The 22,119-nt window shown below is 58.9% G+C and overlaps 3 protein-coding genes across 4 annotated transcripts; all 3 read left to right on the top strand.

Moving 5' to 3' along the window:
- Positions 1-330: 330 nt before the first annotated feature.
- On the top strand, positions 331-10,821 carry PRIM1 (DNA primase subunit 1). Of its 2 annotated transcripts, none has more exons than XM_041711608.2 (12): positions 331-490; positions 1,248-1,405; positions 1,482-1,588; positions 1,670-1,743; positions 3,377-3,513; positions 4,837-4,895; positions 5,099-5,208; positions 6,174-6,458; positions 7,747-7,816; positions 8,597-8,682; positions 9,500-9,598; positions 10,655-10,821. In XM_041711608.2, the coding sequence occupies exons 1-12, from the start codon at positions 388-390 to the stop codon at positions 10,672-10,674; spliced, it is 1,308 nt and encodes a 435-aa protein (XP_041567542.2). In that variant the 5' UTR covers positions 331-387; the 3' UTR covers positions 10,675-10,821. The 2 variants fall into 2 exon arrangements, with proteins under 2 accessions (XP_041567542.2, XP_030115317.4); XM_030259457.4 differs by having other exon boundaries at positions 6,174-6,395.
- Positions 10,822-11,742: 921 nt separating this feature from the next.
- Positions 11,743-21,928, top strand: LOC100218298 (nascent polypeptide associated complex subunit alpha). Its single transcript, XM_030259560.4, has 8 exons — positions 11,743-11,889; positions 12,229-12,300; positions 20,471-20,556; positions 20,653-20,730; positions 20,981-21,127; positions 21,261-21,389; positions 21,591-21,713; positions 21,801-21,928. Exons 2-8 carry the CDS (start codon positions 12,231-12,233, stop codon positions 21,813-21,815), a joined length of 648 nt encoding a protein of 215 aa, XP_030115420.1. The 5' UTR covers positions 11,743-11,889; positions 12,229-12,230; the 3' UTR covers positions 21,816-21,928.
- LOC116807010 (uncharacterized) lies at positions 14,960-19,878 on the top strand. Its single transcript, XM_041711600.2, has 2 exons — positions 14,960-15,293; positions 15,876-19,878. The coding sequence occupies exons 1-2, from the start codon at positions 15,104-15,106 to the stop codon at positions 19,736-19,738; spliced, it is 4,053 nt and encodes a 1,350-aa protein (XP_041567534.2). The 5' UTR covers positions 14,960-15,103; the 3' UTR covers positions 19,739-19,878.
- Positions 21,929-22,119: the final 191 nt, after the last annotated feature.

Consider the following 22,119-nt stretch of genomic DNA (forward strand, 5'->3'; position numbering starts at 1 on the left):
CCGGATCCCGGGATATCCCCGGACACCGGGACATCCCGGGAGCTCAGCGCTCCCGGACCCACCCGCCCCGGGGCACTGCAGGACCCCGAATTCCCCCCTTAGCTCAGCTCCCCGTCTGCCACCCGCCTCGGGACCCCCTCGCCCCCCGGGACATCCCGGCACCTCACCACCCCCGGACCCCACGACTCCGCGGACCCGGGGACGTGCCCTCCCCTCCCTCCCGGGACCTCCCCGGTGCTTTGCTCTCCTCCCACTCCCCCCCAGCCGCGCACCCCCGGTCCCCGGTGCCCCCGCCCCGGCGGCCCGGGGCCGGACTACAACTCCCGGCGGCCCCCGGGGCGCCGCCACCGCCTCCCGCCGCTCCGCTCCCGCCGCTCCGCTCCCGCCATGGCGCGGTTCGAGCCGGCGGCGCTGCCCGAGCTGCTCCCGGTCTTCTACCGGCGGCTCTTCCCGCACGGCCCCTACGGCCGCTGGCTCAGCTACGGCGGCGGTGAGCGCGGGGGGAACCGGTACCGGGCGGGGGGATGCGGCGATACCGGGCGGGGGCACCGATATAGGGCGGGGAGGCTCTACGGGGAACCGTGATACCGGGAGGGTGGCGTCGGTACGGGGCGGGGGGCTCCACCGGGAACCGTGATACCGGGAGGGTGGCGTCGGTACCGGGCGGAGGGCACCGTCGGGGATGCGGTACGGGGAGGGGGCATTGATACCGGACTGGGGGCACCGATACCGGGCCGGGGGTGTAGCTGGGGACACCATGGGAGGGGAGGGGACAGCGTGGGGGGCAGCGATACCGGGCCGGGACCACCACACTGGAGGGGAGGCATCGATATCGGGCGGGGGGTATCGATACCGGGCAGGAAGCACCGATACCGGGCAGGAAACACCGATACCGAGCGGGGGGCACCGATACCGGGCAGGAAGCACCGATACCGGGCGGGGGGCATCGATACCGGGCAGGAAGCACCGATACCGGGCGGGGGGCACCGATACCGGGCGGGAAGCACCGATACCGGGCGGGGGGCACCGATACCGGGCGGGAGGCACCGATACCGGGCGGGGGGCACCGATACCGGGCGGGAACACCGCGATCCCGGGTCCCAGAGCACATTGGGGTGCCGGGGCGGGCAGTGGGTGGATGCTCTGACCGGGACACCGGGAGGAGCAGGGAAGGGGTCTGGGGGTGACTGTGATGGGGGGATTTAGGGGGGCATTGAGCCCCTCCCCGAGCCTCCCGCTCCCCGCAGTGGCGAAGAACTACTTCCAGCTGCGGGAATTCTCCTTCACGCTGCGGGACGATGTGTACCTGCGCTTCCAGTCCTTCGGCAGCCCGCAGGAGCTGGAGCGGGAGCTGCAGAAGATCAACCCCTACAAGATCGACATCGGGGCCGTCTACTCCCACCGGGTAAGTGCTGGCCCCCGTGGTGGGGGTCTGCAGGGGTCTCTGGCCGTGCTGAGCCCACCCCCCGTCCCTCCCGCAGCCCAACCAGCACAACACGGTGCACCTGGGAGCCTTCCAGCCGCAGGAGAAGGAGCTGGTCTTTGACATCGACATGACGGATTACGATGACGTCCGGACGTGCTGCAGGTTCCCCCGGGGGGGCTCTGGGCTGGGAGGGGGTTGGGGGATGTGGGGTGTCCGCCTGACCCCCCTCACTCTGCCCCCCAGCTCGGCCGATATCTGCTCCAAGTGCTGGACGCTGATGACCATCGCCGTCCGCATCATCGACCGCGCGCTCGTGGGTGAGGGGCTTGGGGACCCCCGTGGGCCCTGGCTGTGCGTTCCCAGACCCCACAGAATTCACAGAATTCACAGAATTTCACTGGGTTGGAAGAGACCTTCAAGATCGTTGAAGGTCAAGATCATCCAACCCAGCCCCAACACCTCAACCAAGCCCTGGCACCCAGTGCCACATCCAGGCTTGTTTGAAACACACCCAGGGATGGGGACTCCACCACCTCCCCGGGCAGAACATTCCAGAACTTTATCACTCTTGCCATGAAAAACTTTCTCCTAATATCCAACCTAAATTTCACTTGGTGCAGCTTGAGGCTGTGTGCTCTGGTTCTGGCAGTTCTGTCTGGAGAAAGAGACCAGCCCTCACTGTGGGAAATGGATTTGTAGAAAATTCTTTGGTAGAATCTACTTTATTCCAAACTCCCTGTCAGCTTTAACCACACTATACTGTAAATACATTAAAACGAATCATTTAGAATGACCCCTCATAAGTCCTACTACAATACATCTTTCATAGTTCTATTTCTCAAAAATATCTAACCTTATTTACAAGATCATCCTTAAAAAACCTTTATCTAATTCAATTTCTCTCTCAGCAATACCTATCCTGTTCTATAACATTTCTAAGTCAACATTCCTAATCTCAGAATTTACTTACAAATAAACACTATGTGAACCTTCTAGTAAACTTTAAGAATTTTCTACAACTCCATTTCCCACACCCCACCTGACTACAACCTCCTTTAGGAAGTTGTAGAGTGATAAAGTCACCCCTTTTCTCCAGGATAAACAACCCTAGCTCCCTCCTCAGAGGGTTTCTGTTCATGGGGTTAAAATGTGGGGTTAAAATTAAAATATGAGGTTAAAATGGGTTTAAAATGGGATTCAAATTAAACTAGCCTTGTTGCCCTCCTCTGGTCACGCTCAAGAGGGTTGATGCTGTCACCAAGCTTGGGGACAGCACCATCAGCTTTGGGTGGTTGCCTCAGCTTGTCCCAGTGTGCCCCCAAACCCATCTGTACCCCCCAAAACCCATCTGTGCCCCCCCCAAACCCATCTGTGACGCCCCCCAACCCATCTCTGCCCCGCCAAAACCCATCTCTGCCCCACCAAAACCCATCTGTGCCCCCATAAAACCCATCTGTACTCCCCTAAAACCCATCTGTGCCCCGCCAAAACCCATCTGTGCCCCCCTAAAACCCATCTGTACTCCCCTAAAACCCATCTGTACTCCCCTAAAACCCATCTGTACTCCCCTAAAACCCATCTGTATTCCCCTAAAACCCATCTGTACCCCCATAAAACCCATCGCTGCCCCCCCAAAACTCATCTCTGCCCCCATAAAACCCATCTGTACTCCCCTAAAACCCATCTGTACTCCCCCAAAAGCCATCTGTGCCCCCATAAAACCCATCTGTGCCCCCATAAAACCCATCTGTGCCCCCATAAAACCCATCTGTACTCCCCTAAAACCCATCTGTGTCCCCATAAAACCCATCTGTACTCCCCTAAAACCCATCAGTGCCCCCATAAAACCCATCTGTGCCCCCATAAAACCCATCTGTGCCCCCCCAAAACCCATCTGTGCCCCCCCAAAACCCATCTGTGCCCCCCCAAAACCCATCTGTGCCCCTGCAGAGGACCTGGGCGTGCGGCACCGCCTGTGGGTGTACTCTGGCAGGAGGGGTGTGCACTGCTGGGTGTGCGACGACGCCGTCAGGAAATGGTCCCCAGCGCTGCGGGCGGCGGCCGTGGAGTACCTGAGCCTGGTGAAGGTGGGTGCCAGGGGGGCCAGGAGCCCCCTGCCCAGCCCTGAGCCTGTGCAAGGTGGGTTTGGGGGGGTTTGGGTACTCCTCACCCTGTGCAAGGTGGGTTTGGGGGCGTCTGGGTACACCCTGAGCCTGGAGGAGGTGGATTTGTGGGGGTTTGGGCACCCCTCACCCTGGTGAAAATGGGTTTGTGGGGCTTTGGGCATCACCTCACCCTATGGAAGGTGGGTTTGTGGGGGTTTGAGTACCCCTCACCCTATGGAAGGTGGGTTTGTGGGGTTTGGGCACCCCCTGAGCCTGGAGGAGGTGGGTTTGTGGGGCTGTGGGCATCCCCTCATCCTGCAGGAGGTGGGTTTGGGGAAGTTTGTGCACCCCTGATTGTGGTGAAGGTGGGTTTGTGGATGTTTAGGCGCCCCTGACCCTAGAGCAGGTGGGTTTGGGGTGCCCAGCAGGTGGGTTTGGGGCGCAGGTGGGTTTGGGGTGCCCAGCAGGTGGGTTTGGGGTGCCCAGCAGCAGGTTTGGGGGGTTTGGGGTGCCCAGCAGCAGGTTTGGGATGCCCAGCAGCGGGTTTGGGGTGCCTAGAAGGTGGGTTTGGGGTGCCCAGCAGTGGGTTTGGGGTGCCCAGCAGTGGGTTTGGGGTGCTCAGCAGCGGGTTTGCGGTGCCCAGCAGCAGGTTTGGGGTGCCCAGCAGCGGGTTTGGGGTGCCTAGAAGGTGGGTTTGGGGTGCCCAGCAGCGGGTTTGGGGTGCCCAGCAGCAGGTTTGGGGTGCCCAGCAGCGGGTTTGGGGTGCAGGCGGGTTTGGGGTGCCCAGCAGCAGGTTTGGGGTGCCCAGCAGCAGGTTTGGGGTGCAGGCAGGTTTGGGGTGCCCAGCAGCGGGTTTGGGGTGCCCAGCAGCGGGTTTGGGGTGCAGGCAGGTTTGGGGTGCCCAGCAGCAGGTTTGGGGTGCCCAGCAGCGGGTTTGGGGTGCCCAGCAGCAGGTTTGGGGTGCAGGCAGGTTTGGGGTGCCCAGCAGCGGGTTTGGGGTGCAGGCGGGTTTGGGGTGCCCAGCAGCGGGTTTGGGGCGCAGGCAGGTTTGGGGTGCCCAGCAGCGGGTTTGGGGTGCAGGCGGGTTTGGGGTGCCCAGCAGCGGGTTTGGGGTGCCCAGCAGCAGGTTTGGGGTGCCCAGCAGTGGGTTTGGGGTGCCTAGAAGGTGGGTTTGGGGTGCCCAGCAGCAGGTTTGGGGTGCCCAGCAGCGGGTTTGGGGTGCCCAGCAGCAGGTTTGGGGTGCCCAGCAGTGGGTTTGGGGGGCCCAGCACCCCCTGCCCCCCCGCTGACCCCGCTGTCCCCCAGGGCGGTGCAGACACGGTGAAGAAGGTGACCCTGTCCCACCCCGTGCACCCCTTCATCAGGTGGGTGCCGCTGCCAGATTCGGCCATTTCTGACTCCCAGAAATATATATTTTAAATATATATATTCTTTTAAATCTATATATATAACATCTGTATTATCCCACCTTTCACACGAAACTGAAAACAGAATAAAAAGGTTTAGAAGACCTCTCAGTTGGCCCAAATTTGGGTGACAAAAGGCCCTTTTTGTGCTCACCCCGCAGGCGCTCGGTGGCCGTGGTGGAGAAATACTTTGAGGAGTTCGCGCTGCTGGGCCAGGACATCCTGGGCAGCCCCGAGAAATGGGCCAAGGTGCTGGCCCTGCTCCCGGAGGGTATCCTTGCATGCCGGGGTGAAGTTAAAATACGGGTTAAACTGGGGATAAAGTTAAAGTGTGGGGTTAAAGTTAAAATATGGGGTTAAAATGGGGATAAAGTTAAAATATGGGGTCGAAATATGGGGTTAAAATGGGGATAAAATTAAAATATGGGGTCAAAATATGGGGTTAAAATGGGGATAAAATTAAAATATGGCATCAAAAGATGAGGTTAAAATGGGGATAAAGTTAAAATATGGGGTAAAAATATGGGATTAAAATGGTCCTAGAAGGGTCAGTGGGGTCCTGGAAGGGTCAGTGGGATTCTGGAAGGGTGAACACACTCCTGGAAGGGTCAGTGGGGTCCTGGAAGGGTGAATATGTTCCTGGAAGGGTCAGTGGAGTCCTAGAAGGGTCAGTGGGGTCCTGGAAGGGTCAGTGGGGTCCTGGAAGGATAAACACGCTCCCAGAAGGGTCAGTGGGATCCTGAAAGGCTCAGTGGGGTCCTGGAAGGGTCAGTGGGGTCCTGGAAGGGTGAACACACTCCTGGAAGGGTCAGTGGGGTCCTGGAAGGATAAACACGCTCCCAGAAGGGTCAGTGGGGTCCTGGAAGGGTCAGTGGGGTCCTGGAAGGGTAAACATGCTCCCAGAAGGGTCAGTGGGGTCCTGGAAGGGTGAACACGTTCCTGGAAGGGTCAGTGGGGTCCTGGAAGGGTCTGTGGGGTCCTGGAAGGGTAAATGCGCTCCTGGGAGGGTAAATGCGCTCCTGGAAGTGTCAGTGGGATTCTGGAAGGGTAAAGACGCTCCCGGAAGGGTCAGTGGGATCCTGGAAGGGTTGGTGGGGTCCTGGAAGGGTGAACACGCTCCCAGAAGGGTCAGTGGGATCCTGGAAGGGTCAGTGGGGTCCTGGAAGGGTGAACACGCTCCCGGAAGGGCAATGCGCTGCGGATGAAGCGGGGGATGAGCCTTGACCGCCGCCGCAGAGCTGCGGGAGCCGCTGCAGGCCGAGTTCCCGCGGAAGAAGGACTCGCTGCAGCGCTGGGAGCTGCTGCGTGCCCGCGCCGAGCGGGAACGGGAGCGGGGCCGGGCGGGCTGGCCCGAGTGGGAGGTGATGCTGCAGCTCTGCTTCCCTCGCCTCGACGTCAACGTCAGCAAAGGCCTCGGCCACCTGCTCAAGAGCCCCTTCAGCGTGCACCCCAAAACAGGTGGGACCCGCGCCAAAAGCCAGGCAATCTCAGAAACACGGAAACTGGACAAGACAAACGCAGGTCTAAACCAATGTGGTTAATCAAGCGTTCTCCGTTTATTCAAGATAAGGTGGTAGTTTATATCAGCTTCTACATAGTTTACAGAAACAAAGGCACTCTGATTGGTAGGCTAACATTGTTTACCTTTACCTATAAAACCTATACTAATTCACACCCAGACAGCCCAGTGGTCCCCGTCACACCTTAACACTATTTCTATCTGCGCCACAAGCTCTGAATTTCTAACTGCGTCAGAGGCTTGAAGGCCTCACCAGGCCTCAATCTGAGGCCTAGACTGGAGTAGCTCAAATCTCACAATTCATGGCCTCTTTCTCTGAAAAATGCTGCAACACGCGCCGGAGATGGAAATGGAGCGAGGAAAGGGTTTCCAAGCGTGGGCTCAGAAATAAGAGTGGAGATTTCAGTGTCTGTGCTTGTCATGGGTGGGAATGGGGAATAGTTGGGTTCTGGTCATGATAGGAGTTGTTATAAATTGTAAATTTTAAAACTTATTAGGTAAATGTTATTATTGTGTAGCATTATGTATGATATGATACATATAATATAATATAACATGATATTGTATTATATGATATTGTATTATATGATATGATATGATGATATGATATGATATGATATTATATGATATGATATTATATTCTATTATATTATATTATGTTATATTATGTTATATTATATGATATGATATGATATGATATATTTTATTTTATTTTATATATGATATATGACATGATATGATATTATATGATCTTATATTATATTATATTATGTTATGTTATATTATATGATATTATGTTATATGGTATGATATGGTATGATATGGTATGGTATGGTATGATATGATATGATATGATATTATTATTAATATAAATTAATATATAATAACAAAATATATATAATACAGTATTATATACTAAATATAATACATTATATATACATAATATATATAATATATGATATATATATATAAATATAGTATATAACATATAAAAATATATAAAGTGGATAAAAATATATTTTAATATATAAATTATGTATGTTTTAATATATAATTTATATATAAATTTAAAATAACATATGTTCCATAATCAAATACTAGATTAGATTTGATGTTATTTTAGTTTATTGTTACTATAAATTAAAATTATTACAGCAATTATAAATTATAGCATCTGTATTATCTCACCCTTCACATAACACTAACAACAAAACAGAAGCTTTTGAAACACGTCTCAGTTACCCCCTCTCCTTGTCCAAAACCCTTCACCCCCCACCCGCTCTGCCTCAGGGCGCATTTCGGTGCCGCTGGACCTGCAGAGGCTGGACCAGTTTGACCCCTTTGCTGTCCCCACCATCAGGTGGGTAAACTGGGAGTACTGGGGGGTACTGGTGCTGCCAGGGACCCCCAGCACGTCCCAAATCCTGATCCTAACCCTGACCTTAAACCTAACCCAAACCCTAACCTTAAACCTAACCCTAACGGCAACCCAAACCCTGACCCTAAACCTGACCCTAAACCTGACCCTCACCCAAAATCAGACCCAAACCCTGATCCTAATCCTAACCCTGACCCTAACCCTAACCCTAACCCTAACGGCAACCCAAACCCTGACCCTGACCCTCACCCTAAACCTGACCCTAACCCTAACCCTAACCCTGACCTTAAACCTAAACCTGACCCTAACCCTAACCTAACCCTAACGGCAACCCAAACCCTGACCCTGACCCAAACCCTGACCCTAAACCTGACCCTCACCCAAAATCAGACCCAAACCCTGATCCTAACCCTAACCCTAACCCTAACCCTAACCCTAACCGCAACCCAAACCCTAACGCTAACCCTAATCCTAACCCTGACCCTGACCCTAAACCTAACCCAAACCTTAAACCTAACCCAAACCCTAACCTTAAACCTAACCCAAACCCAAACCCTAAACCCAAACCCTGACCCTAAAGCCAAACCCTAAAGCCAAACCCTAAACCCAAACCCTGACCCTAAAGCCAAGCCCTAAACCCAAACCCTGACTCTAAACCCAAACCCCAAACCCAAACCCTGACCCTAAACCCAAACCCTAAAGCCAAACCCCAAACCCCAACCCTGACCCTAAACCCCAACCCTGACCCCACCGATCCGGCAGTTCCCTGTGCCAGGAGCTGGACGCAGCCGGCAGCGATGGCGAGCAGGAGGACGGGGCCGAGACGGAGCCCAAACGGCGCACGAGGGGTGAGCGGGGCGGGTTTGGGGTCAGGGATGGGGTTTGGGGTCAGGGTTTGGGGTTAGGGATGGGGTTAGGGGTCAGGGTTTGGGGACAGGGATGAGGTTTGGGGTCAGGGATGGGGTTTGGGGTCAGGGTCTGGGGTCAGGGATAGGGTTTGGGGTGAGGGATAGGGGATGGTGTCAGGGTTTGGGGTCAGGGATGGGGTTTGGGGTCAGGGTCTGGGGTCATGGATTGTGTTTGGGGTCAGGGGTGGGATTTGGGAGTCGGGGTAGGTTTGGCATTAGGGATGGGGTTTGGGGTTAGGGTTTGGCGTTAGGGTTGGATTTGGGGATCAGCAGTGGGGTTGGGGGTCAGGTATGGGGTTTGGGGTCAGGGTTTGGGGTTTGGGGTAGGGGTTTGGGGTTTGGGGACAGGGTTTGGGGTTTGGGGACAGGGGACAGGTTGGGAGTCAGAGGCTGGGTTTGGGGACAGGTTTTGGGATCAGGGATGGGGTCGGAGATGGGGATGGGGTCCGAGATGGGGTTTGGGGTCAGAGATGGCATTTGGAGGTCAAGGTTGAGGTTTTGGGCTTTAGGGTCAGGGTTTGGGGGTCATGGCTGTGGTTTTGGGGGTTGGGGCTGGGGTTTGGGGGTCAGGAGTGGGGTTTGGGGTCAGAGATGACATTTGGAGGTCAAGGTTGAGGTTTTGGGTGTTAGGGTCAGGGTTTCGGGGTCGGGGCTGGGGTTTTGGGGGTTGGGGCTGGGGTTTTGGGGGTTAGGCTTGGGGTTTGGAGCTCAGGGTTGGAGTTTGGGGGTCCCAGTGCCCACTCCCCAAATCCTGCAGACTACAGGAGGACGAGCCTGGCCCCGTACGTGCGGCTCTTCGAGCGCTTCGTGGAGGGGCTGGAGAGCGCCCGCCGGGGAGAGCGGATCCGCCGCAGCGGTGGGTGCCCCAAAAAGGACCCCAAGAGTGGCCTTCTGCCTCTGATCCCGGATTTGGGGGGCTCCTGTGGGATTTGAGGCTCTGTCCCTTTGGATTTGGGGGCCTCCCATTGGATTTGGGGTCTGTCCTTTTGGATTTGGGATCTGTTCCTTTGGATTTGGGGACCTCCCATTGGATTTGAGGTCTGTCCCTTTGAATTTGGGGGTCTCCCATTGGATTTGGAGTCTGGCCCTTGGGATTTGGGGGCCTCCCATTGGATTTGGGGTCTGTCCTTTTGGATTTGGGGTCTGTCCCTTTGAATTTGGGGGTCTCCCATTGGATTTGGAGTCTGGCCCTTTGAATTTGGGGGTCTCCCATTGGATTTGGAGTCTGGCCCTTTGAATTTGGGGGTCTCCCATTGGATTTGGGGTCTGTTCCTTTGGATTTGGGGACCTCCCATTGGATTTGGGGTCTGTCCCTTTGAATTTGGGGGTCTCCCATTGGATTTGGAGTCTGGCCCTTTGAATTTGGGGGTCTCCCATTGGATTTGGAGTCTGGCCCTTGGGATTTGGGGGCCTCCCATTGGATTTGGGGTCTGTCCCTTTGGATTTGGGGGTCTCTCACTGAAGTTTTAGGGTCTGCCCTGTTGGATTTGGGGTCTGTCCCTCTGGATTTGGGGTTATTTAATTGAATTTTGGGGTCTGTCCCTTTGGATTTGGGGGTATTTTACTGAATTTTGGGCTCTGTCCCTTTGGATTTGAGGTCTTTCATTCAATTTTGGGGTCCTTTCATTGGATTTGGGGGTGTCTCACTGAATTTTGGGTGTCTGCCCTGTTGGATTTGGGCTCTGTCCCTCTGGATTTGGGGGTATTTAATTGAATTTTGGGGCCTGTCCCTCTGGATTTGAGGGTCTCTCACTGAATTTTGGGGCTCTGTCCCTTTGGATTTGGGCTCTGTCCCATCAGATCTGGGAGCACGAGGTGACAGAGAGGGACACAAGGGAGGAGCTGAGCCATGGCTGTTGCTCTGACAGCTTTGTTTTGTCTGGAAAAACCTTCCCATTTCTCCTTTTTGCAGATCTTCAAGGAGATTTCTGAGGCCTTGACACTGCCATGTCTCACATGTTGTCACTGTCACCTCCTCTGGCCGTGGGGGTCCCAAACCAGCGGGGCCCCCTGTCCCTGCCCTGTTTTTGTACCTTTTGTACCGTTTTCTACACAAACACCATTAAATGGTTCTGCTCACCCGTGTGCTGGGACGTGCCGAGATGGGGGAGCTGGGGAGGGGTCCCTGCTCTGCAGTGTGGGGTCACTGCCCCTGTCCCCTGTCCTGACCCCCAAATCCTGTCCTGACCCCCAAATCCTGTCCTGACCCCTAACCCTGCCAGGCCCCTGTCCTGACCCCCTAATCCTGTCCTGACCCTCTAACCCTGCCTGGACCCCCTACCCTGACCCCTAACCCTGTCCTGACCCCATAAACCTGTCCTGACCCCCTCTTCTGACCCCCTAAACCTGCCCTGAACCCCTAACCCTGCCTGGATCTTGTTCTGACCCCCTAATCCTGTCCTGACCCTCTTCTAATCCTGCCTAGACCCCCTGCCCTGACCCCCTAATCCTGCCTGGACCCTGTCCTGACCCCCTAATCCTGTGCTGACCCACCTCAGGAAATCCCAAACCCCCTCAGGAGATCCCGAGCCCCCTCAGGAGATCCCAAACCCCATCCCGAGGTTCCCAAACCCCATCCCAGGGATCCCAACCCCCCTCAGGAGATCCCAAACCCCCTCTCAGAAGATCCCAAACCCCATCCCGAGGTTCCCAAACCCCATCCCAGGGATCCCAATCCCTTTCAGGGGATCCCAAACCCCCTCAGGAGATCCCAAACCCCATCCCGAGGTTCCCAAACCCCATCCCAGGGATCCCAATCCCTTTCAGGGGATCCCAACCCCCCTCAGGAGATCCTAAACCCCATCCCGGGTTTCCAACCCCCCTCAGGAGATCCCAAACCCCACCCTGGGGTTCCCAAACCCCCTCAGGATGTCCCGACTCCCCTCGGGAGATCCCAAATCCCCTCAGGATGTCCCGACTCCCCTCGGGAGATCCCAAATCCCCTCAGGAGCTCCAAATTCCCCCCCGGCCCTCCCCTCACCCACGGTGCGGCCCGAACAGAGCCCGGAACGCCGGAGCGCGGCCCTGGGGGCCGGGCCGGACCGTGCTGCCCGTGTCTCCCCCTGCCCCGGAAGTGCCGCGCTCCCGGAAGTCGCGCTGCCCTCTCGGTCTCTTTCCGCCGCCATCTTGGGCCCCGCTCCCCGCACAGTGAGTCCCGCGCCGCCATCCGCCGCCATCCCCCGCTCAGGGCGCCGCTCGCCGCTAGCGGGATGAGCGGGTGGCAGGGAGGACCCGGCTGCGGCCATCGATGGGGTCGTGGGCGCGCCGGGCAGGGCGGAGGGGGCAGCCCCGCGTACCGGCGCGGGGAGGGGAGGAGGTGGCCTAGGCCCGGGCCCGGGCCCGGGCTCTGCCTGTGCTGTGCGGCCGAGCTGTCTTGGTAGACTCTCCCGGTAGTGGAGTTGCGGGGTGGGAAGGACGAGTTACCGGTGGTGGCCCCCGGGCTGTCCCGGAGCCCCGGCGAGCCTGTCGGTTTGTCCATTCCCGTAGAAATGCCTGGCGAAGCCACAGAAACCGTCCCGGCCACGGAGCAGGAGCTGCCGCAGCCGCAGGCGGAGACAGGTGAGGCCGGGGGGTGTTCGGGGCCGGTTTTGGGGGTGATTCCTCGGGATCCCCTCGCCGGGCGAGGAGCTGCAGCTTCCCGGAGAGGGCGGGTGGGCCGGGACCCGGTGGCGGCGGGGGTTGTCTGAGCCCGGTTCGAGTCTTGTCACGTCCCCCGCGGGGGTTTTGGGGTGTCCGTTCCGTGGTCTCGCTGTGGCCGAAACGAACCGGGCCGGTTCTGTGGTTATCCCACGGGGAACGTGACCGGAGCCGAGGGAGCGGGGACTCCTCGTGTCCCAAACTCCCGGGGACGGGACGGCTCGGAGAGTGCTGTGGGTGGGAGCGGGGGCAGCGGCCGTGGCCAGCTCGGGGTGTAGGATTTGGGGGTCCTGTACTGTTGGATTTGGGGGTCCTGTCCTGTTGGATTTGGGGGCCCTGTCCCCTTGGATTTGGGGGCCCTGTCCTGTTGGATTTGGGGGCCCTGTCCTGTTGGATTTGGGGGCCCTGTCCTGTTGGATTTGGGGGCCCTGTCCTGTTGGATTTGGGGGCCCTGTCCTATTGGATTTGGGGGCTCTGTCCTGTTGGATTTGGGGGGCCTTGTCCCCTTGGATTTGGGGGTCCTGTCCTGTTGGATTTGGGGGCCAGTCCCACTGGCTTTGGGGCAATGTCCCAATGGATTTGGGGATTTTCCTGCTGGATTTTGGGTGTTGTCACCCGATCTGAGAGTGAGCTGTTGGATTTGGGGGTGTCTCCCCTTGGAGTTGGGGGTCTTCCAGTGGATTTGGTGATCTTCCCTGTTGGATTTGGGGGTCTTCTCCACTGGATTTGGGGGTCTTTCATTCAATTTTGAGGATCTGTCCTTCTGCATCTGGGGATCTCTCACTGAATTTTGGGGATCTGTCCCTCTGGATCTGGGGTCTTTCATTCAGTTTTGGGGGTCTGCCCCTTAGGATTTGATGGTCTCTCACTGAATTTTTGATGTCTGTCCTGTTGGATTTGGGATCGGTCCCTCTGGATTTGAGGATCTCTCACTGAATTTTGGGTGTCCTGTTGGATTTGGGGTTTGTCCCTCTGGATTTGGGGCTATTTCATTGAATTTTGGGAATCTGTCCCTTTGGATTTGGGATCTGTTCCTCTGGATTTGGGGGTTTCTCGCTGAATTTTGGGTGTCTGTCCTGTTGGATTTAAATGTCTCTCACTGAATTTTGGGGATCTGCCCCATTAGATTTGGGGGTCTCTCATAGGATTTTGGGCACTGTCCCATTGGGGGGCCACCACTGAGGGTTGGTGACAGAGAGGGGACACGAGGAGGGAGCTGAGTGATGGCTGTTGCTGTGACAGCTGCGCCGATGATTCCCAGGAGCTGCTGAGCTCCTTATCCCTCCCAGCGTAGCTGGAATTCCTGTTTGGGGCCCCCTCCCTGGAATGGCTCTTCTGTCCCTCTCAGCTGACAGCTCCCAAAATTCTGCTGCTCTCAAGTCTCTGATGGTGTCGTGGGATTCCTCAGGCAGCTCCTTGGATTTTCATCTTATTCCTTGGAGGTCCCTGGAAAAATCCTGGAGGTGGGGCTGGTCCACGCTGATCCAGAGGGACTCTGGGCAGAAATCCCCTGGTTTTGGGGAATGCTTTAGTTGGGATGTTTGAGAAGAGCCCAAGGAAAGGTGGGGGTTGTAGGGGAGAAGCGACAAGCAGGAATGATTGTGTTAATCAGGAATGTGCTCAGATGGTGCCAGAAGGAACAGGGAGAGCAGGCAGGGACAAAGGATTGTTCTGAGAGGAGAGCTCTGCACGGCCTGTTCCGTGATGGGCCGGGCCCAGCACAGCCCTTGGCAGCACTTGTTCCTCCTTCAGGAGGCACCAGGACATTCCCTGGAGCAGGAGGTGTCCTGGCACCCGCTGGCACTGATGCCCAGCTCCAGGCCTGCCCATCTTCCCCACGGTGCCGTGCTTTGGGGTGAAACAGGGCATTAGAAGCATCTTTCAGGAGCCCATTCCTGGGACAGGGACGTCATTCCCTGCATTCCACGCACGTGTGGCTGTGGCAGCGAGTCCAGGACACGGCTGTGACCCTGATCCCAGGGTGGGACAGGGACGAGCTCCCTGGAGCGGGGCTGGCTCTGGGCTCTGGGTGGCAGAGGGTGTCACCGTGCCCGGGCCGGTTCTGCTCCCCCGGCCAGCAGCACCGGTTGGACCAGCACTGCCCTCCTTGGATCTCCAGTGGGAGCTGGGAATGACGCTGGGAATGACGCTGGGAATGTCAGGGCTCTCTCCAGGCTCGGCTCTGGCTCAGGAGCTGGAAGCTGAACCGTCTCATGGCCTCTTCCCTCAGCAGTGCCCTTTGATCGCTGGTTGGCATTGGGAATTTCATTGGGAATTCCATTGGGAATGTCAGGGCTCTCTCCAGGCTCGGCTCTGGCTCAGGAGCTGGAAGCTGAACCCTCTCACGGCCTCTTCCCTAAACGGTGCCCTTTGATCGCTGGTTGGCATTGGGAATTTCATTGGGAATGTCAGGGCTCTCTCCAGGCTCTCAGCTCTGGCTCAGGAGCTGGAAGCTGAACCATCTCATGGCCTCTTCCCTCAGCAGTGCCCTTTGATGGCTGGTTGGCATTGGGAATTTCATTGGGAATTCCATTGGGAATTCCATTGGGAATGTCAGGGCTCTCTCCAGGCTCTCAGCTCTGGCTCAGGAGATGGAAGCTGAACCCTCTCATGTCCTCTTCCCTCAGCGGTGCCCTTTGATGGCTGGCTGGCATTTCATTGGGAATTTCCTTGGGAATGGCCAGGCTCTCTCCAGGCTCTCAGGAGCTGGCAGCTCAGCCCTGGCATGGCCTGTTGCCTGGGCAGTGCCCTTGGATCACCAGCTGGTGTTGGGAATGGCCAGGCTCTCTCCAGGCTCTCGGGAGCTGCCTGGGGAGCTGGGAGCTGTTCCTGTTCAGTGGGACTTGCCTTAATAAACTCTTGTTCTCCCCGTTCAGCTCCAGCTGCCCCCGTTCCTGCTCCCACCCCTGCTCCAGGTACTCGGGACCCTCCTGTAACCCCTCGTGTGCCGCATTAACCAGCGTGTGCCATTCTGGGGGTTGCATTCCATTAACCCTAACAGCTTCCAGGGAAGTGGGGGGCACTGGGGGGCCTGGCCCCACCACCCCCATGGCGTTGTGCCCATGTCACCCAGAGATGGAGGGAGGGGGCTCACTGGGCACTCCAGGAGTAATTCCACATGCCAGTGGGTTATATTGGACTTTCCCTCCCTCTTCTTAGGTGGGTCTTTGTTCCCCCAGGCTTGTGAGCAGCTCGGGCTCCACAGAGGTTGTGACATCCCCTTTGGTGTGGCAGAGCTGCATCCCTGCTTCTCTGGCCCACTGGAGATTCCTGGTGGTTCAGGGAGTGCCTCCTGCCATTCAGGGCTCTCAGGAAGATCTGTTCTAGAAGGGAATGAATGTCCTGGTCCGTGCTGACCCTGGCAGGCTGGGCAGTGCCTGCTGGGCCAGCAGCCAGGCACAGAGGCCAGAGGAATGCCAGGGCTGGCTGCATGCCCCCTCCTTTCTCTCCTTCTCTCCCTCCCTCCTCTCATGGCTCACTCTGTTTCTCTCCTTTAGCTGTTCTTCATGCTGCTCATTCCCCACCTCTGACTCCATCTTCATCCGCCCAGGCTCTCCCGGCACAGCTGCCCGGCTCTGCCCCGGCTCTGCCGGGCCCCGTGTCCCCCCCCGTGGTCCCGGCTGCAGCCATCCCCGTGTTCTCCATGGCCCCCCAGCCCCCTGCCCTGCCTCTGCTGGGCCCAGTCGCCCCTGCCCCTCCTCCAGCTCCGCAGGCCCCCGTGGGTTTTGCAGCCCCAGGATCTCCAGGGCCTGCCCCGGTTAGCCCAGTGTCCCCAGGATTCCCAGCCCCAGTGTCACCTGGCCTGGCTGCTGCTTCTGCTGCAGTGACAGTGGCCCCTCCTGTCCCCCCAGTGAGCCCCACTTCTCTCCCAGCTGCTCTCACCTCTCCCATGAAAACTGCTCCTGCTGCAGCCTCGGTGGGAGCTGCATCTCTGGCCCCTCTCCCCGCCTCTGGAGCAGCCCCAGCTCCTCTCCCCGCCTCTGGAGCAGCCCCAGCCCCTCTCCCTGCCTCTGGAGCAGCCCCAGCCCCTCTCCCTGCCTCTGGAGCAGCCCCAGCTCCTCTCCCTGCCTCTGGAGCAGCCCCAGCCCCTCTCCCTGCCTCTGGAGCAGCTCCAGCTCCTCTCCCTGCCTCTGGAGCAGCCCCATCCCCTCTCCTACCGCCCCCATCCCGTCCCCTCCTGGCATCTCCCCCACCAGTGCCTCCCAGTTTGCTGCCTGCTCCCGCTGTGGCAGTGTCCCCCCAGAGTCCGGGATCACCCCCACTTCCCACATTCCCGGTGTCTCCTGGAATTCCTGCTGTTCCAGCCTCCCCCCGAGCCCCAGCTCCAGCCTTGGTCAGTGCCATCTCTCCCCCTGTCTTCCTGGCTGCCCCCAAAGCTCCCTTGTCACCCCCTATCCCTCTGCTGCCAGCCGGGATGTCCCCTGGGCATCCTGCTGCTGGCCCAGCCCCTGGTGCCCCAGTGTCACCACTGCTCCCAGCTGCTCCTTCTGTTGCCAAGGCCTCTCCCACGGGCCCTGCCCCTCTGGTCCCAGCTGTGGGACACCCAGTCCCTCCCTCAGTAGCCAGGACCCCTCCTGGGAGCCCAGCCCCTCCTGCCCTGTCCACACCCGCCCTGGGAGCTGCCACCTCTGTCCCAGGACCTCCAGTGAGCCCCGTGTTCCCAGCAACAGCTCCTGTGCGTGCTGTCCCCTCTGCCAGCTGCCCCACTGTCACCCCGGCCATGGCAGCTCCAGCCACCCCTCCTGTGGCCAAACCAGCTCCTCCAAGTCCAGCTGCTGCCCCCTCTCCTCCTGTCACCCCGGCCATGCCAGCTCCAGCCGCCCCTCCAGCAGCCAAAGCAGCTCCTGGGAGCCCGGTCACCGCTCCAGCTGCCCCCTCTGTCCCTGTCACACCTCCCATGGCACCTCTGGCTGCCTCTCCTGTGGCTAAAACATCTCCTGCTGCCCCTGTCACCCCGGCCATGGCAACTCCAGCTGCCCCTCCAGCGGCCAGAGCAGCTCCTGGGAGCCCGGTCCCTGCCCCTTGTGTCCCTGGCACACCGACCATGGCAGCTTCACCCTCTCCAGCTGCTCTTCCCTCAGCCAAAGATGCTGCCAAGGGCTCTGTTGCTGCCCCAGCTACCACTCCAACTGCCCCCACGCCAGCTCCAGCCACCCCACCTGCAGCTAAATCCGCTCCCAAGAGCTCAGCTGCTGCTCCCCCATCCCCTGCCACCCCAGCTCCTGCAGCTCTGCCAGCTCCAGCAGCCAAAGCACCCCCAAAGAGCCCTGCCAAAGCCACCCCCACTGAGGACAAAGCACCCCCAAAGAGCCCTGCCAAAGCCACCCCAGCCCCAGCCACCCCCACTGAGGACAAGGCACCCCCAAAGAGCCCTGCCAAAGCCACCCCCACTGAGGACAAGGCACCCCCAAAGAGCCCTGCCAAAGCCACCCCCACTGAGGACAAGGCACCCCCAAAGAGCCCTGCCAAAGCCACCCCCACAGAGGACAAAGCACCCCCAAAGAGCCCTGCCAAAGCCACCCCAGCTCCGGCCACCCCCACTGAGGACAAGGCACCCCCAAAAATCCCTGCCAGAGCCACCCCAGCTCTGGCCACCCCTACTGAGGACAAGGCACCCCCAAAGAGCCCTGCCAAAGCCACCCCAGCCACCCCCACTGAGGACAAGGCACCCCCAAAGAGCCCTGCCAAAGCCACCCCAGCCACCCCCACAGAGGACAAGGCACCCCCAAAGAGCCCTGCCAAAGCCACCCCAGCCACCCCCACAGAGGACAAGGCACCCCCAAAGAGCCCTGCCAAAGCCACCCCCACAGAGGACAAGGCACCCCCAAAGAGCCCTGCCAAAGCCACCCCAGCTCCAGCCACCCCCACAGAGGACAAAGCACCCCCAAAGAGCCCTGCCAAAGCCACCCCAGCTCCGGCTTCCCCTGGAGCAGCCCAAAAACCTCCCAAGGGCAGCCCCAACACTGCCCCATCCACTCCTGTAGCTCCAGGTGCCTGTGCTGAGGCCAAGGCATCTCCAAAGAGCCCTGTCAAAGCCACCCCTGCTGAGGCCAAAGCACCCCCAGAAAGCCCCGTTACAGCCACCCCAGCTCCAGCTGCCCCTCCAGCAGCCAAAACACCCCCAAAGAGCCCTGCCAAAGCTACCCCAACCCCTGCAGCTGAGGCCAAAACACCCCCAAAGGGCCCTGCCAAAGCTACCCCAACCCCTGCTGAGGCCAAAACACCCCCAAAGGGCCCTGCCAAAGCTACCCCAGCCCCTGCTGAGGCCAAAACACCCCCAAAAAGCCCTGCCATAGCTACCCCAAGCCCTGCTGAGGCCAAAGCACCCCCAAAAAGCCCTGCCAAAGCCATCCCTGCTGAGGCCAAAACACCTCCAGATCCTGCCCAAGTGCCTCCCAAGAGCCCTGCTACAGCCACCCCAGCTCCCAGTGCCCCCCCAGCAGCCAAAACACCCCCAAAGAGCCCTGTCAAAGCCACCCCAGCTCCAGTGGCCCCTGCTGCAGCCAAAGGACCCTCAAAAAGCCCTGCTGAGGCCAAGGCACCCCCAAAGAGTCCTGTCAAAGCCACCCCAGCTCCATCTACCCCTGCTGAGGCCAAGGCACCCCCAAAAAGCCCTGTCAAAGCCGCTCCCCCTCCAGCCACCCCTGCTGCGGCCAAAGGACCCTCAAAAAGCCCTGCTGAGGCCAAGGCACCGCCAAAGAGCCCTGTCAAGGCCACTCCAACTCCAGCAGCTCCAGCCACACCTCCTGCTCCAGCCACGGGTGTTTCTGGTGCCCCTCCAAAGCCCCCAACCCCCTCCAAAGCAGACGCCGGCCGTCCCGGCTCTGCGCCGAGCGCTCCCCCCGCCAAGAAGCAGCAGCCCCCCACCAATGACAAGGTGGCCAAGCTGGCCACTCGCCCCCCCTCGAAAGCCCCACCCGGCGCTGAGGATGAGGACCTGCCACCTCTGCTCCCCCCCGAGCCGCCCGTGCTGCTGGAGCTGTCCCCGCCCGCGGGGGTCCCGGCCCCGCTGGCAGCGCAGCCCGTCCTCAAGAATGACAAGGGTATTTGCGGTTTGCCGTGTGCATGGAGTGTCACTGGCTGCCCACGGGGTACTAACGGTGCCCGGGGCCGCGCGGGCCGGGCTGGAGCGAGCCCGGCAGCACGGGGAGGGCCGGGGCTCGGCACGGCGCCAGCGGTCACTAACGCGTGTCCTCGGGCACGGAGCACGGTGTGGTTTGTGGCATGGGCACCGCGAGCTGAGCTGGCTTCACACGCAGGAGCTGCCACGTGCCTGTTCCTGCTGCGGGTGGTGTCCCCGCGGAAGGGGGGCAGTGGGCAGCGTTGGTGCCAAACTGGGCTGTCCCCACGCTATGCCTGAAGTGTTGGGGAGCCTGGGCACACCCTGACACCTGCAGAGAGCTTTGCCAGGGCTCCTGTGTGCCGTGGGCACAGAGGCCTTTCCCAGAGGACTGAGGACTCAATCCAGGTAATGGCTGCACGGGAGCATCATGGTCACCTCCCCGTGACCGCTGGGGACACCCAGCTCTGCTTCGGTAACTGGTGTGCTCGGTGCCGTGGGTCACAAGTAGTGGTGGCACTGCAGCTGGTGGCTCTCTGGGCACCCAGAGGTGCTGTTCCCTGGGAGGGGTTCGGGGTTGTCCCAGATCATCCCTGTGGTGAAGCCACGGATGTGCAGCAGCCCTGAGGGCTCGGTGAGTGGGGTCTCGGTGCCGTGTGTCAGCTCTGGGTTAGAGGGGAGTCAAGAGGGGCCCTGTCACACTGGGCTGCTGCCACCTCAGCACCCTGATAGTGTCACCCACCTCCTCCTTGAGCTGTTGTCACAGGCTGGAGCTACCTCTGGGTTCATTCTGGAGCCTCCAGGCACCTGTGGGGCTCTGGCACCCGGCTCCCACTGAGGGCCGAGGCTGAGGATCCATTCGTGCCACCCTGCTGATGCCATTTGGGGTGTAGTGAGAGCTCCTGATGGCACTCAGAGTGCAGGGAATGCTCCATCCACCACCTAACTGGGCTTCACTGGGAGCCAGCAGCAAAGGCTGTGTGCCCTGGACCTACCTGAGGTGGGAAGAGTGAGGGGTGTGTGTCTCTGCAGGGTCTGGCACAGAGTCCGACAGTGATGAATCCGTACCAGAGCTCGAAGAGCAGGACTCCACACAGGCCACGACACAACAGGCACAGGTAGGGCAGGTGGCACATGCCAGCCGTGGTGGGTCAGAGTCCCTGCGGTGTCACCCCAGCATTGTCACGGGTCTCTCTGGATTTCCCTCCCTGCAGCTCGCGGCAGCGGCCGAAATAGATGAAGAACCCGTCAGCAAAGCAAAACAGAGCCGGAGCGAGAAGAAAGCTCGGAAGGTGAGGCTTCACCCGTCCCTGGTGAACAGTGCCAGGGCTCAGAGTCACACTGGAGATCTCACTGGTCCTGGATGGGGGTGTTCCCTCCAGCTGACAGCCCAGGAGTGCTGCTCCGTGGCAGAAGATGCACATTTCCATGCGTCTCCATGCAGCAAATGTTGGATCTGGGACTCTGGAAAGAGGAGTGGGCACATCTGGGCTGGCTCCAGAGCTCTTCTTCCCTCGCTGACCTTTCCCTGGTGTTTTTCAGGCAATGTCCAAGCTGGGCCTTCGCCAGGTGACAGGAGTCACCAGAGTCACCATCCGGAAATCCAAGAACATCCTCTTTGTCATCACAAAGCCAGATGTGTACAAGAGCCCGGCGTCAGACACCTACATCGTCTTTGGCGAGGCCAAGGTGAGCCCACCCTGGAGCCAGCAGGACAGGGCTCCTTTCTGTCACCTGTGCACTGTGTGGCTCCTACCAGGGAGCGTGCTGGCACTGCCCAGGACTGGCCTCACCGCTCCTTTCCTTCCCTTCCCTCCTGCAGATCGAAGACTTGTCCCAGCAGGCTCAGCTGGCAGCTGCCGAAAAGTTCAAAGTGCAAGGAGAACCTGTTTCCAACATCCAGGAAAACACACAGACCCCCACCGTGCAGGAGGAGAGCGAGGAAGAGGAGGTAAGGCCTTCCCCAGCCTCCCTGTGGGGCTGTGGTTTGGGTTAATCCATAAATTCTTCTCCTTCATCCCCGTTGCAGCACAGGCTCCTACCCTGGGGGTGTTTACACTGCAGGCCTGGCCTCGTGGCTTCCAATCCAGACAGTCCCAGCCCGTGCCAAGCCTGGAACTGGCAGCAATCCTGGGCTCTGTTTCTCCTTCAGGTTGACGAAACCGGCGTGGAGGTGAAAGACATCGAGCTGGTGATGTCTCAGGCGAACGTGTCGCGGGCGAAGGCGGTGCGAGCCCTCAAGAACAACAGTAACGACATTGTAAACGCAATAATGGTGAGTGCTGGGGGGCAGCAGCTTTGGGGGGTCCCTGGGGGGAGCTGCTGGCTCTGGGCTGGCTCCTGACTCCCGTTCTCCCCACAGGAACTGACGATGTAGCCGTCGGAGGGAGGAGCCTTTTTTGGTGTTTCAGAGAAGAGTAAAATACAGCTAAATTTAAAATTTGTACTATTTCTATTGGTTAATAAAGTTGTGGCTTATTGTTGGTGAAATTGCTGCTCTGTGGTGCTTCGCTGCCCGCCCTTCCCAGGGTGGAGCCTTCCTCCCGGGAAGATCCCGGCGCTGATACCCCTCCTGGAACACCACCTGCCCGTTCCCTCCTTTCCTTCCTGTCCCAGAGCCTGGCCACGAGCCCAGGTCAGCTGCAGGGTCACCCCTTGATCCCCTCAGGGTTCCCTTCAGG

The sequence above is a fragment of the Taeniopygia guttata genome, chromosome 29 (assembly GCF_048771995.1).
Source record: "Taeniopygia guttata chromosome 29, bTaeGut7.mat, whole genome shotgun sequence".
NCBI classification, from domain to species: Eukaryota; Metazoa; Chordata; class Aves; order Passeriformes; family Estrildidae; genus Taeniopygia; species Taeniopygia guttata.

Bases quoted from the DNA above. Each gene is read 5' to 3' on its own strand.
- PRIM1 (XM_041711608.2), top strand. From the start codon at position 388: ATGGCGCGGTTCGAGCCGGCGGCGCTGCCCGAGCTGCTCCCGGTCTTC. The intron at 491-1,247 runs GTGAGCGCGGGG...CGCTCCCCGCAG, and splicing joins CTGGCTCAGCTACGGCGGCG to TGGCGAAGAACTACTTCCAG. The intron at 1,744-3,376 runs GTGAGGGGCTTG...GTGCCCCTGCAG, and splicing joins CATCGACCGCGCGCTCGTGG to AGGACCTGGGCGTGCGGCAC.
- LOC100218298 (XM_030259560.4), top strand. From the start codon at position 12,231: ATGCCTGGCGAAGCCACAGAAACCGTCCCGGCCACGGAGCAGGAGCTG. The intron at 12,301-20,470 runs GTGAGGCCGGGG...GTGTCTCTGCAG, and splicing joins GCAGCCGCAGGCGGAGACAG to GGTCTGGCACAGAGTCCGAC. The intron at 20,557-20,652 runs GTAGGGCAGGTG...CCCTCCCTGCAG, and splicing joins CCACGACACAACAGGCACAG to CTCGCGGCAGCGGCCGAAAT.
- LOC116807010 (XM_041711600.2), top strand. From the start codon at position 15,104: ATGGCCTGTTGCCTGGGCAGTGCCCTTGGATCACCAGCTGGTGTTGGG. The intron at 15,294-15,875 runs GTACTCGGGACC...TCTCTCCTTTAG, and splicing joins TGCTCCCACCCCTGCTCCAG to CTGTTCTTCATGCTGCTCAT.